This window comes from Eublepharis macularius, chromosome 5 (genome assembly GCF_028583425.1).
Source record: "Eublepharis macularius isolate TG4126 chromosome 5, MPM_Emac_v1.0, whole genome shotgun sequence".
Lineage (NCBI taxonomy): Eukaryota > Metazoa > Chordata > Lepidosauria > Squamata > Eublepharidae > Eublepharis > Eublepharis macularius.
Genome location: NC_072794.1, coordinates 43,190,525 through 43,205,480, shown reverse-complemented (window position 1 = coordinate 43,205,480; position 14,956 = coordinate 43,190,525). Strand labels below are relative to the sequence as shown.

The 14,956-nt window shown below is 49.0% G+C and overlaps 1 protein-coding gene across 5 annotated transcripts in view; it reads right to left on the bottom strand.

Moving 5' to 3' along the window:
- Positions 1 to 14,689, bottom strand: part of NR5A2 (nuclear receptor subfamily 5 group A member 2) — a 153,922-nt gene extending 139,233 nt beyond the window's left edge. The window contains exon 1 of one of the 5 annotated variants that reach the window (XM_054980036.1): positions 14,423 to 14,689. In XM_054980036.1, coding sequence (XP_054836011.1) covers positions 14,423 to 14,486 — 64 coding nt within the window. In that variant the 5' untranslated portion in view covers positions 14,487 to 14,689. Of the gene's footprint in view, positions 1 to 1,008; positions 1,038 to 1,142; positions 1,219 to 1,471; positions 1,494 to 2,012; positions 2,348 to 14,422 lie in introns of those variants that run through there. The other 4 variants (XM_054980040.1, XM_054980038.1, XM_054980039.1 and 1 more) reach the window with 4 other exon arrangements.
- Between the last annotated feature and the right edge of the window lie 267 nt (positions 14,690 to 14,956).

Here is a 14,956-nt window from a genome sequence, read left to right as displayed (position 1 = left end):
CAGATCGAGTTGATATTCTTCAGGGAAGAGTAACAGCCCCGTCCAACAGGATCGAGCGACCCGGACACGTGGAAGAGACATGCAGTGGGGCAGCACTCAGCTCCTTCTCCAGAGATCCCCCCTTCCTCTTTTCTCCCTATTCCTCTTTGACAGGGACCGGCAACCGGGGAGACCCACCAGGAAAATAAAAAGTCTGCTAGAAGCAGGCCAGGAGCTGAAACAAACCCTCCCGCTTCCTTTCTACTCGCCTCCCCAACTGGAAAGTCGGCCACACTGGTAGGGCGCCCGGGCGGTTCTTCCCAAGAGCGACCGACACTTTCAGACACCAGAAGCGAGAAGTTCTCCGAACTTCTCGGCGCCTTCCTGGGCTGGCGGGTCCCTCTGGTCCGCTCCGGAATACGGCCCTTTTGCAGGCTCCGTGTGCCCCCGCCGCTCCTGCCACTTTCCGGGTCTATGGGACGCCGCACACAACTTCGGAGGGAGAGCCTGGCAGCAGCAGGCACCGTCCCCAAGTCCCGCACGGGAACTATCTGCGAGGGGAAGGGAGTGGGTCCCGGGACCCGCCGTCCACCTGGCAACCGGGCTGCGGCAGTTTGCAAAGGCTCTCGGGGAAAGACAGCCCGATCTGCCTAAATGTTCGGATCTATGTTTGGGACCTGGCGAGCGACTCCAGCACGCCCGCGGTTCTTTTCGATCGTCAATTTCCAGCCTGGCCTCCTGAGCTCGAGGAGTGGGTTTGCCCCTTCTCTCCCTCCCGTGCCCTTTGCATGCCGGGGCATGGAGCTGCTCTCCTTCCTCCAGCCCCTCCAGCCGCCTGGGCTCTCCACCTTTTCCCGGAAAGGCTCCGCGCACGAAGTTGCCACGCTGCTCTGCCCAGGGAGCGGACAAGTCAGGAACGCCCCCCCCCCCCGAGGTGATCGGCCCACAGCCCCGGCTCTGGATTTCCGCGGCTGATTCTCCCCCCGCCCCCGGTCTATTGAAAACCATAAGAAATCATTGCACACATACTAAGCTTTCTTTTTGTAAAGCGCGGGACCTGTCAAGTTTGACCAACTTGCCCAAGAGCCTCTTTGGGAAGACATTCAGAGGCCCAGCAAACACGTTTTAGAGGCCCTCTACACACACACACCCATCCTGGCTACCTTCTACAGGAAAGCGATTTCTTTGCTTGGGCCAATGGCTGTTGGGTGCGATCCTCTACAGAGGAAGGGTGGAGACCTTTAGACGAGAGAGCGAAAGAGATGTGGAATCCTATTCTGCCTAAGGAAGATCTCGGTGTTCCTCTGAAGTTGGCACGTCCCTCACCAACTCCAACAGGGATATTACCCCCCCCCCCCACACACACACACACTCAACACACTAGTTTCATTGCAAGGATCAAGTTAAGCGCGCTCCAGAAGGCAGAGAATTTCTTCCGCTGCAATCCTATACATACTTGGGAGTAAGACTCGTTATACTGAATGGGACTTACTTCCGAGGAAGCATGCATCGGATCGGGCCGGGATGAACAGAAGTCCACGACCACTCTTGTCACCGGGACTGTTCAAGTTTGTTTCAACCCCTGTTGAAAAATCTTATAAATCCCCTCCCCCCCCCACCCCACCCCCCACCTCTCTGCCCTCTTTACTGGGGGAGAAGTCTCCGAAGTGTACCTTGCACGGCCCGCATGCTTCCTCGGGACAACTAAGCTCGCGCAGGATCGGGCCGCATGGGGCTTACTCCCAAGTCATCCCGGCACCTTTGCCCGGGGACTCAACCCCTTTCATTTGAATGGGTCCGAGCCCGGAAGGGCCATTCAGACCGCCGCTTTGCAAACCAAAACCGCCCGAGCTTTTGAAAGCGACCGGCTCAGTCAGGAGCCTGAAAGTTGCAGGAAGGGAGGAGACTGCTGGGAGCCCTCCCGGCTCGCTGGGGAGAGGCGGCTCGGCGGGCTTGGCGGGGCTTGGCTTGCCTTCCCCCGCCCGCCTTCTCGAGCAAGCCCGGCGCTCTCTCCGGCTCGCCCGCCCCCTTACCTTGCATGTTTTCCGGCATCTGCCCCCGTTCCCCATTCGACCGGGCGAGTCCCAGGGCTTCCGTCTCCACTTTGGGCAGCATGACAAGGCGCCCGCCGTCCGGGCTGGTCCGATCCGCGTCTGTCGGTCCGGCGGCGGCAGCGCAGCACCTGGACGCGGCGGCAGCACGAGGGAGACGACGCCGGCGGCTGCGGTGGGGGCGCGACCGGCGGCGATCTCTCGGGGCCAACCTCTCTGCTCCCTTCCCCGCTCGCAGCCGGGAGGCGCTTGGCAATCCCGAGGAGGAGCTCAGGGCGCTCCGAGCGCCCCGATCCCCCGGCAGGGAAGGGAGCGCCCTCTACGCCTCTCCCGGACCTCGCTCAGGATCGGCTACAGGGAAAGGCGGAGAGGGCTCGTCCTGCTCAACCTGGCCCGGCTCTGCCACTCGCTCCCCCCCTCTCTGCCCCGAGGGCTGGAGGAGAGTTGCGAACTTCCAAGCCTCCGGATTGCCTCTGATTCTGACGAAAGGTCCACTTCTGCAAAGAAAGAGGCACTTCCCAGTCGAGGAAGGAGCAGGAGGGGGGCTGCCGTGTGTAAAAGGGGGGGGGGGAGGAAAAGAGGAGGGGGGCTGACACTGCCCGGGCAGCCAATGAGGAAGGAGCCCGAGCGGTGCTTCCAATCCCCTCCTCTCTCATCTCTCCCCCCACCCCCCCGGTTCTTAACCAGCCTGACATTCATTCTCTTCCCCAGTCAAAGAATCCAAAGGGGGTGGATGTGGCACGCCGGCTTTTTCCTGGGGGAGACGACCAGAGTTTCAATCATTATGAAATGCGGACGAGCATCCCCAAGGGGTGCGGAGTGGAGCTCAGGACGTGATCCTGCATTCATTCATCTTTTACCCCGGGGTTGTCGCACCAGGAGGAGGTAGCTGGTTTCTTTCAGAGTTCCAAACTTGACGGGGCACCACCACACTTGCTTCCGAGTAAACACACACGCGATCGGGCTGCGCCGCGGCAATCCTCTGCACATTCCACAGGAAAGTCCATTGCGCAAACCGGGACTTCGCTGACGGTAAAGGTGCAGAGGACCGTGTGGCAGAAATCGTTCTTCGGGGGCAAGCAAGGGCTGGACGGAGGCAGCCGGGAGCCCCCCTGCGAGAGGGGGCGGCCCTCCTAGGCTTCTTGGAGTGAAACTAGTTTACCCCAGGGTAGACAAAAACCTCAAGAGGGCAGGCACACGCCGCCTGCGAGTGTCAGGAGCGGTCAACTCGTGCGTGCGTCTTGTCTGTTGCATTTGACTCCCAAGGCGCGAGTGTGAGCGCAGGCGCGCCCCCTCCGCCAGCCTCTTAGGGATCGCAACTTTCTGCACGCGGCAGTTCTAGATCTCGGAGGACCCGCCAGAGGAGTGTTTGGAAACAACCCGACAAAGGAAATCGGAGCAAAGCTGGCGTGTGAATCGCCTAGCTCTAGTTTCCTACACTGCACGCTTCAAACAAACAAAAATAATAGCGCAATATCCAGCCACGGGTGAAGCACTTTTAATTCCTCTGCTTAATTTTAAGGGATCGCATCCCCCCTCCCTCAATCTCTCAGTAAAAACAAGCCTGGTCCTGGTGAATTACTCTAGTCACAAGTGGATCAGTTTCTGTGGCACAGCTGGAAGGCTACAACCCCAGTGCACAACGTCTGCCGGCCGGGTTTCCTTCTCTTTCAACCCACATTTCCATTTGGCGAGCAGAAATGCTCCTTCCCACCCCGAAGATCTGGAACTGCTGGGTCCAGAATAGCATCTCTTAGACTTCTGGGGATCATCATTTTCCTCGGGACATTAATCAAGGCTTCGCCTACTCTTCATGTTGGGGGGGGGATGGGGAACGAGTTTCTTCCTGTACAGAAAAACTTCTATGCCCCGTAGTCCAATAGTAAATTAATTTGCAGAGCTGTACCCGCCCCCCAATACACTTCTAAATGCACTGTAGAGCGCCTCAATTCTCGCCGCTGACTTTAGGGAACATTCCGTGAGGTAAAAGGGCTGGTCTGGGGCGTACTAAATTGGCTTGCTAAATTCCTTATAGAATAACACAATTATCATCTATCTATCCATCGTCTGTACTTTATATGAAAGTCAGGCCATTTGCTTTCAGGGCGCTCTCTCTCTCCCCTGCCCCCCGCCCTGCAGAGGACTGAAAGAGCCCGTTGGAGGCCTCTGCCCTCGCAGCTCTTCCTTCCCACCTCTGCGCTCAGCGCCGTCCCCAGCCGCGCAACGAGGGTCCTGCCAGAGAGAGCCCCGAGCCCCGCTTCCCCTCCGGCCGCCGCTCTCTCTACTCTGACAACTCGGGCTTTGTAAATATCTTATGGCATTGCGAACGATATGGGGAAGGAGGGGGACCTATCCGAAGCAAACCGCGAATGCCGCTCTGCGACGTCTGCGGGAGCCCGGATTTCTCAATGAAGTCACTCCTGTGCTCTGGCCATGTCGATGCGCAGAGGAGTGTGACCCTCTTTGGGCCCTCCCCTCCCCGCTGGTTTCTCCAAGTGCTCCTTAATGTTTCGAGCAGACAGAAAGCGGTCCGCTTCTTTGATCGGGTCTGAAGCGGCAGGGCCGGTCCGCAAACCAATTAAGACATTTGAGTTGAAAATCACTTTCAGTGCCACTCCCCAAATGACCAAGCGTTTGCTTGGCATCTGGGCCGCTTTGCGCTCGGATTGAACAATTCCCTGCGCTTAAGCGGTTTGTGGAGCGCTGGCACCCGCGCCTCAAGTGCCCGAGGGAACCAACAGACAGGAAAGGCCTGGACGCGCTCTGGAAAGTTAGGGCGCTCCCTGGCTTCGAGATCATCCGGCAGGCATTAGCTGGCCGCCCGCGACCCGGCCTCCCCGTCTTCCCGGCCCCATGCCCTATCGAAAGGCAGCGCTTCCAGGTCTCAGCCCAAATCTTTGGGGAAGCGCGGGGCGCCTTCGGAAGGCAAAACAGCAGGATGCTTTGCTTTGGTCCAGCTGGCAGGATCTCGAATGGAAGTCAGACAGACTTTGGAGCGTCGAGGTCCGGACCCGAAGAAGCTAAACTGGACCAATCGGAACGCACATCAGTATCCACCTCACGTCTTTCTGGGTGTGGACCAGTGGGCAGGCGTGTGCGGTGCGCTGTCCTATCTGTCGGCCTGTAGTAAATACACCCCACAGCCAGCCAGTTAGCTTTAGCGTGGCTTTCAGATTGTTTCACAATTTCTGCCTCCTTCCTAGGAGAAGTCTGAAGGATCTTGTTTTACTTCTGGTGCCGAAGGAGCGCTTGCCACCTTGTAATTCTCGTGGCTCGGAGAGGAAGCCTAACTGAACCCTGGGATTTACTTCCGGGTAAACGCGGTTGAGATCCAGGGCTGCAATCCTAAACTTATTTCTTTGGAAGCAAATTCCACTGAAATTAAGGGAGTATTTCCGAGGGTTAAGACTAGAATACTAACAGGCCCTCGCCTTATGCGGTAGGCGCTCTATACGGTAAAATGTAAAGGCAGTACTTCTCACGGTTTCAAACAGCTGATAGTAGGCAACCACGTGATTTTTTGTACGTGAAAACACAAGGCTCCCTGCCGGATGTGTACATAGACACACGCCGCAGCATGTTAAGAGAGGTCCGTCTGTCGAGTTATGGCTGGGATCGCTCATTCACACGTGCCGATCATCCAACTTGATGAACGTGCACGTGGGCACGCACCCCGGCCTCCAAACGTCCTAGAAAAAGGCTCCATGGTTCCTCTCCTTTCCTTCCGAGGCTTCACGTGATCTCCCTCTGAGGCCGTTTCGACTTCGACTGGCGTCCGTCCAGCTGGTACAAGGAATTGTGAGAACGGGTTGCGTCCCGCTCGGTTTCCCGAAACAGCCCTCCGGGTCGAAGCCGCCTCAAGAGTCTCCCGGGGCTGCCTTTCATTGAGCCGGGCGCTCTAACAGTTCCGAGCGCCTTAATTGCCTCCCCGCTTCTTCCTCCACCAAGCTCTGCAAGGCGAGATCTCCCCGGGGTTGCCTCAGCTCGCCCTGACTTGGGGCTGAAGCTTTTGATTGACGCTTATAATTATGAAAGGCGATGGCTCCGGGAGGCTCCGGAAGCCTACAGGACCAGGAGAAATGCCCTGCCTTTCCGATCCGGGACCGCTGACGTCCAGCTTGCCAAGTGATCCAGATTGAGATGGCTTGGATCTCCGCGCAGAGCTTTCTCCTGTGGGGTCGTTTTGAGCTGACCCCGGCAGGCCCTTTGGAACTGGAGGCGGGCACGATTCAACTCGGACGAAGCACGCCGAGGCCGGGCCTTTGGCGGTTCTACCCCCACCCCTCTTCTGTTTTGTTGCTGTCGGTTCTGTCTTCCATGCCCAACTGTTGAGTGTTGTGTTGGATTACACTTAAACCGAGTGAACTATAATTTACGACCTCAGATTGATTATAAGGGGCTTCTAAATAAAATTACTCTACCGCCTTGGGTGTGTGGACGTGCAGTAGGGTCTCTCAGATTTGATATCGTTTCGGGCCTCAGCATGCTTTAATCCGGCCCTGAGGCCAACCCTACCCGAAGTCAAGGCCCCGCTAACCTCTGGGCCCGGGTTCCTAAGGAGCGCAGCCATTTTCCATCGCTTTCAGTAGGCGCGCCCTCTGAAGCGTGTTTAGCCTTAACCCCAAAGGTCCACCTTTCTCTCGGAGAAAGAAACGGGACTTGAAAGTACTTAACTTTCGCCGGACTGTGAGCTTCTTGGTGGGGGGAGGATCTGTCCCATCACCCCAGTCAAGTAGCCAGGATATGCCCTGGGTTTCTGGTGAGCAAGTCTCTCTACACAAGACCTCTTATACTGGAAAGATCTTGCACTTGTTCTCCCATTGGGGATACGTGTACACTGCTAGGGAGACGAGAGTACACTTGAATATAAGACCACACAGAAAGTAAGTCACCTGAGCGTCAGTATAAGATGTCTTGTGTAGAAAGAGTGTGGGAACAGCAGAGCGTGCATCATGGGGCGAAACGGACGCCTTAATCGTAAATATGGTTACTCGGAAGGAAATCTCCTTGGTTCCTATGGGACGTATTTCCCACTCTCTCTGCTTAGGGTTAGCGTGTTCCAGTCGGGAGCGAGTTAGTTGTGGCCGCACAGAATTGGCATCTCAAGTTCTTCCACTGCCCCGGGCTCACCAGACGGCCGTGGGTGTTACACTTCTCTCTCAATTCAGCCAGTGAATTAAGCGACTCCTCTTTACAATGCTTGTGTGCAGAGTAGCCAAGGCAAAACTGCAAAGCGATTCCCAAATAAATAAAAAGAGCTGCATAAATGGCTCCTAATTTGTACATGCGTGTTTCATCGCAAATGACTCCCACTAAGTTCAAGAGAACTGTAGCCTTGCAACCTCCCCCGCCCCCGCCCCCGGATAGGGGCACCTATTGCATCCCTCAAGTTCCGTTCCAATCCGTGAGACTTTCCAACACGTTCAGTGTTCATTTCTTTGGCAAGAATCATTTCGACAAGCAAAGGCGATTTGCGCGAACCCCCTTGACAGAATCGAGGTGGGTGGGGAGCTCTTGCGCCGGGACAGGCTCCGCGAACTCTCTTTGCCTCGGATGAACTGGCCCAGCAAACGCCAAGATCCAATTGACACAAGCTGGAAAAACGCTCCTTTCGTCAGGCGGGAGGGGCCGAGCCTCTTGCAAGCGCATGAGCCAGAGTCCACCGGCCGCTCTTTTCAGAAAGCGGCGCTTGGGAAACTTGGCCAAGCATAGGAGCGCCCAACAGCACCGAGGCGCTTCAAGTCTCACCAGCTGTAGCAGCCGCACACTAGACCTTTCTTTCTTTCTTTCTTTCTTTCTTTCTTTCTTTCTTTCTTTCTTTCTTTCTTTCTTTCTTTCTTTCTTTCTTTCTTTCTTTCTTTTACCCGCGCACAGAGGCGTCCTACAATGGCATGGAATAAAACCGGGCTTCCGTTTGCATTGGATTGCGAAAGGCCGCCATCGACCTGAGACTGATGTTGCAACGACTCCACCCTTGCCTGCTGTCCATAGCCCACACTGCTTTTTTTTTTTAAAAAAAATCTTATCTCTGCGCAAATGCTGCGCAATCAGAACATGGGGGGATGGGGGATTGCACTCCAAATCAGACCCCCTTTCACAGTCAGCGTTGCCAATCTCCAGGTAGTGTCTGGAGATCACCTAGAATTATAACTCATCTCCGGACCATATAAATCAGTTGCCCAGGAGAAAATGTTCGCTTTGGAGGGTGGGCTGTATCACATTATAACCTGCTGAGGTCCCTCCTCTCCCCCAAACTATACTCTATCCAAGCTGCTCCCCAAATCTCCAGGAATTTCCCAACCTGAAGTTGGCAACCCTACCTTCAGAGCTGTGGGTTGATGCAGAAAGGTCTTGGAAACCTGAAGATGTTCCCATAGTTGAGGCTGAAAGCTGATCCCGGGTCAGAAATAATCTTCCTTACCTCCCTCCCCCCAATTATCCTTCATTGGAACAAAGGCACTATGCACAAGGTTTGGGTCCAGAAACAGCTTAAAGACCAACTAGATTTCCAGGGCATAAGCTTTCAAGAGTCAAATCTCTCTTCATCAGATTCTATGCACAGTTACTTATGAATGAGTCCCACTGAATACAGATTAGGTACTGGGTTGTACAAATGAACACAGCCTACTTGCTCACAAAATTTCATAGGCTTCTAGAGATCTATCAGCTTCTGAGCCTAGTGCAAGAAAACTAGCTGTAGTAGGCCACAACCCAGCCAGAAAGCTAGGTTGGGGACAAATGGCATGCTCCACATGGAGCTGCAGCCGGGTGCCAATTGTGCCAGTGTGACCCATGCATTGCCAAACACTTACTTGACATGCACTTTAAAATTTTCTGGGATGCTAGTGTGGCATCATGTACAGAGAGCTGGCATGGTGTGGTAGAACACGTCAGACTAGGATCCTAGTAGATCTGGGTTCAAATCTCTGCTTCTACCACAGAAGCTGACTGCGTGACCGTGAGCCTGTTACATATTCTCAGCCCAACTGCATGCCTATATAAATGCATGTACCCAGTTTGATGTAGTGGTTAAGAGTGGCAGGACTCTGATCTGGAGAACTGGGTTTGATTCCCCACTCCTCCGCTTGAATCCAGCTGGGTGACCTTGGGTCAGTCACAGCTTCTAGGAGCTCTCTCAGTCCCACCCACCTCACAGGATGATTGTTGTGGAGATAATAACAACATACTTTGTAAACAGCTCTGAGTGGGCATTAAGTTGTCCTGAAGGGCGGTATATAAATCAAATGTTGTTGCTGTTGTTATATTTTAAAAAGTTCTGTTTTGTAGGATTCTTTTTGGTAAAGGGTATACTTCTACATATTGAGTGTGTCTGCTGGTGGATTCCTATATAACATTCCCATTGTGGAATGGAAGCTGCTGATCTTGTCCCACACCATACCGGCAACATCTGTTAAGATGGCAGTTATCAGATGACTCATTTCATGGTTACTTCCCTCAGAGTCACCAGCTCCATTGCAAGGTCTTGTGCTGGTGTAGGAAAAAACTACCCTACTAAAGCCAGGCACATAGTCTGAGAAGAGCACATGCTATGGCAGGGCCCCCCAATTTTGTTGAACCTTTGGGAACTTTGGGAATGACAAGAACAGGTAGTGAGTGCCACAACAAAATGGCTGCCATGGGGCGGGGCAATCATAAAATAGCTGCCATAAAGGCTGGGTCCAATCACAAAACGTTGGTTTCACAAAATGTTAGGTGGTTTCAAGCCAAGTATCCTCCTGTGATGGAGGCAGGTGTTTCCAAAGGAGTGCTCCCTGCAGACATGAAGGTAAAGGTAGTTTCCAGCTCTTGAAAAGGAGTGTGAATGATTCTGGAGATAAATTAAGCTAAACAGTTTGCTGAAACTTTTCTTTTAAATTTATTCTTTGTTTTATTTAAGAACTTCATTCGCACTTCACCTTTCTTCCTAATGGGGATCCAAAGTGGCTTTTGTGTAGAAGTAAATTAATCAAACTCAGCATTCATATAATGCCGATGAATGTTCAAAGGACTTCTGATATATTTTAATACTCCTTGCAACAGAGAGGAGGACATTTTATAAAGGGCTGATGCAAAACAGCCTTTACAGGAGGACATATTTATAAAGCGAACAAGGTTCTAACTTGAATGTCTGTAAAAATCTTAAGAAGTTGTATTTCTTTTATTCTTGCATCCTTTATTGTATGTTGTCTTCTGATTCTGTGACCTGCCAGAAGTCTCAGTGAGAAAGGCAGACTAGTAACTAGTAAAGCAAGTCAGCCTCATATTGCAGGCGCTGGGAGCCAGTCTCCAGAGGATTCAGGTATAGATGTCCCATCCCAGAAGTGTAATTTTTTTCAAAAAACAGTTGTGTGTGTGAGAGAGATCAGGAAACCCCACTTTCCCACTGAAACACCCCCCCCTGCAGCTTTAATCTTCAGGTGTAAACCCCACCCCACCCCATACAGAGGTACTTATATTTTGCCTACCTTAGTGGTATGCCAGATATCTAGTGAGTTTAGCATTTAGGTAAGACTAAAACCAGGGACTTGATTACTATAATTCATCGTTATTTTATAGAGTACTATTGGCATGCTTGGTGCTTACAGCTCCTGGTCCCAAGATACTGTGTAAATTCCCAGTTGATACTCCTAGTTAGAAAACTACACTTGCTCTCACCTCTTTCTGATTGATAAGGATGCAAATGTACCCATTTTATAGCGCTACCTATAAGAGGCTGATGCTTCAGGCATGCATTAGCAGGCAATAAACATTATACGAGCTGCAGAATTTCACAGGTAGAAGCATTAAGTGGCTTGTTTCCTCATCTCAACTAAGCAAGTTTTTCAAGTTCGTTCTCCCCAAAAGGCAAACATACAAAATCCTCTAAACTTTATATTATCAGGAAGCTTGTGATTTTATAAGGCAGGAAAAAATTAAGCTGGAAAGTGATTTTATACTGCTTCTGAATCTGGCAAAGGAAAATCTCCAGTAGAAAACTACTTTCACAATGACAGTAGAAAATTATGGATTTTAGATAGTATCTTTTGTTCAGTGAGCAATCACTACTGGTACTTTGAGCTGAAACTAAACGGGAAACAAAATCCTAAGCAGGTCTACTTGGAAGTAAGTCCTCTTTATTCACTCTGAGCCTGCTTATGGGGAGAAGGGACTATAAAACAAACAAACAAACAAAATATAAGTTTTCATTTTTAGCTTCTTCAGCTTATACTCCAGCTCTGGTTTCTGAGCCTCACAGTGGGATCTAAATATTCTCCATTTTCAGTCAAATCCAATTGTTGGGACATCAACAACAATGTTCTCCTTTCCTCGGACATGATTATTTCACCATCAAATATGTACCAAATAAAAAGACAAAATCTTACAAATTCCAGGTGTTCACTGATCAGCCTACTATTACCCAAACAGGAAACTGAAGGAGCCAAAAAGTAACCTGAGTGTAACACCAGTGGCACCTTAAAACTTTTAAAATGCAGGTCTTTAAGGTGCCACTGGATTTATGTTTAATTTTGCTGCATCAGACTAACACAGCCACCTCTCTGGAATTTGTAGAACAACAAATATTCTTGGCATAAAACCACATGAGGTGTGTATACATATTATTTGTTTCAAAATGATTAAGATGCCTTCCAGTCTAAAAACGAAACCAAGTGACATGCAATGAAATCAGCGGCGGGAGGGAGAGAGCTAAAACGCACGAGATGATACAAGCAGACACCCGCGCAACAGAAAATATCTACAGGCCAAAAAACCCCTCCTTGATCTGAACAGAATTCGGTGTTTGTAAGGAAAGAATGTAAAAGGAACTGCAATTCCACAGGTCCTGTTGTATGTTCTTCTAATATGTAAGCTCTTGGATTGCTGGAATGCAAAGCCAGTCTTTCCTTCAGATGCCAAGGGCTGGCAAGGCTCATGAGAATGAAGGCATTTCAGAAGCTATGTGCTTGTAGGTATTGACCGAAGGGGCTGATAGATTTCATTATGCTATTACCTGGGTTCGTATTGGATAATTCCCTGCTTTTCTTTTTAACAAGTTCCATATGGAAGCATGTATTTCTTCACAGGAAACATCAATAACTTGACTGCAATGAGAGGTAGCCATTGCCACCAGCTAAGATAGCTTTTCAAAAGCATGAGACATATTCATAACGGATTGGACCATGAGCTATGATATGTAAATGGACTCTCCATGTTCGGAGTCAGTAAATATCAAATGCTTAGGGACAAATAGCGGAGAGATTTTGCATTCTCACCCTGCTCAGGCGTGTCCCAAGGTGTGTGGATGACCCTTACTGGAAACAGAATACTGGGGCAGAGGAACCATTGGACTGATCCAGCTGAGTTCTTAGGACTATGTATGGCTCTGCCCAGAGCAGGAACTGAAGTTTTTGCACATGACTAGTAAACTAATATTAAAAATATCCAAGGGTTTGGTCATTCATTATTTGTACAGCAACCATCCCTTTGTTGGGACTGAATCAATGTTAAATAATGATAGTAGTATTAGGGAGTGTATAAAATAGGTCTAATTTGGCTTCCAACTGCAGGCATAAAATATGACCCAAATGTTCCTTCTTTTCCCCCCTTTGGACTATTTGCTGGTCTTATGACAAGCTATTTTTGGCTTTTTCTCTAGACCAAAATGATCTCCTTTGTTTTTTAAAAAATATTTCTGTTTACTGTGGTAAGGAAATATTTATAATACCCAAAGAAAACCCGAGGGAGCAGTCTTAATAAGGAAAACTGGAGCTGGAAGGGCAGTTGTTTGAGAACATTTATTTGGGGGGCTGTAAGAGAGCACTGCTTGCTTGCCCTAGCTCCTTCCCTCTAGATATCCTCTAGACTTCTACTTTAATTTTAACAACAGGATTTTCCCTTGGATGATTTATTTCTTTTTGAACGGCTGAAGAATGTGTTTTTCTTCTTGTGATTGCTTTCTTATGCAAGAAAGGCAGAAAGCTGGATCCGGCCAGCTTTTTCACTCAGTCTTGCCCAGTTCCTATCTTAACTACACCTCCCTCTATCCAAGCCTTGTGATAGCCAGCATAAAGGGGATCCTGCCCTTTTCATCAGCAAAAAAACCTGATTGAATTCAACCCAGGGCTTTATTTAGAGCCTCTAAAAGAGTATCAAAGTGCATGAAAGTTGTGTGTAAGGAAGCACAAGCACAATCCCTCCCCCTTAATGCTAAGAACACTTTCCTGGGAATATGGCCCATTGAATAAAATGGGGCTTGCTTATGAGTATCTGCTTAGGGATGCTCTCTGCAATGCTACATAACATCTCCTTCTCTCACCAATGTCACAGGCAAGATTTGTACAAGTTATCAGGAGCATTATTATTGGCTTTGGTATGTGATAAATTGCACCTTGCAGAAGAAATCATCAAAAATTTCCAGCCAATAGCCATAATGTGGAAAGTCATTAATGTAGGACAAGAGGAAACAAATCCTATTTCATCCCAGTAATGAGGGTGTGTCCGGGGATGTGTTAATCAGTGTCTATTTAAAAGTTTCAAAATGGATTGTGCATGTCCCTAAGTTTTCTTCAATTTTATAAACTGCTTATTGCAGCGGGTAAAATATTAAACAAAAATTGCTAGTAAAATTGTACATGAATGAGGACAAATTAATGCACAGAAACAACCCTTTCCCCTAGAATTATCAGATTACAATAGTGGCTAATGCAAACTAGCAAATGCATACTGTCAGGCAAAAATACTATAGCACTGTCTTAACTTTGTTTTCATTCCAACTTAATATTTTATATGTATGAAAACTTAATTATTTTGAAGACCACTATGTTAAAAAAAATTAGTTGAATATTGTTAATAGCATGTTTGCCTAATGTCTAACCGTGTTTATGTTTTCTACACTTTAATTTCATTATAAATGCCAACTTAGTAACTTCATAAAGAGAATCTAACTCAATGTATAATTTGGGGGGGGGGATCCCCTTGGATTATTATGAAGCAGTTCATTTTTTAGAGGGGGAAATGACCTAGCCACAGTTTAACAAGTTTCAGTTCTACTTATACAAATGGCAAGATATGTAAGCACATTTAATTCTCTCCATGAAAGAATTGTTACTTAAATGTGCCTAAGATTGGGTAAGCTCATGCCTCTTCTTAAACATATTACATTTGCAGCCCATATCTAAACACAGTATACTTATTTCATCATCATCATGTTCATATTTTCTCACTAAATATATTTTGCATAAGGCTTCATAAACTCACTGAGGAGTAAGTGCCAGTCAGTATGACTTACTCTTGAGTAAATGTGCACACGATGGGGCTTTGTATCAGCTGAATCCCATAATCACGATTTTTCAATATGAAATAGCTGAGGAGGCTAAGTTCTAACTCTGTGAGACGTCTGAAAAATTCCTACTTACCGCCTGGGATAAGTCCATGTTTTATAGACTCCTGTGTGTTGCCAGTATCCGAACCAGAAGACATAATTAGGTGCAAATATATAATGCCCTTGAGTCGCAGATATTCAGCATTGAGCACAGCAAAAGGTGAGGCTTGTAAACTTTTCTGGCCTTGGGACGTAGGCTACAGTAACCTTCAGTGAAAGTCAGGGAGCAGTCCATCAACCACACACACACAAAATCCAATAATTCAGAAAGTAACAGGCATGTCTTTGAATGGACTCTGCACTTTTTCCAGCATTAGTGACCCTCTGTAAACCAGCCATCCCATTTCATGATGGTCTCTAATCAGACAAATCGGAACTCGGGATAGGCTTGGCCTGATCACATGACTCTGAGCAGGTTGATAAGAGGACCCTGTTATAAAGTGACAGCAAAAAAGAGATAAGAACTCTTGGCAGATAACGGCAGAGAAATCATTAACTCTAGGCTGGAGAGGTGCTATGAAACAGAGAGAGGAAGGCTGTAAACTTCTGAGGGTCAAGAGATCATACC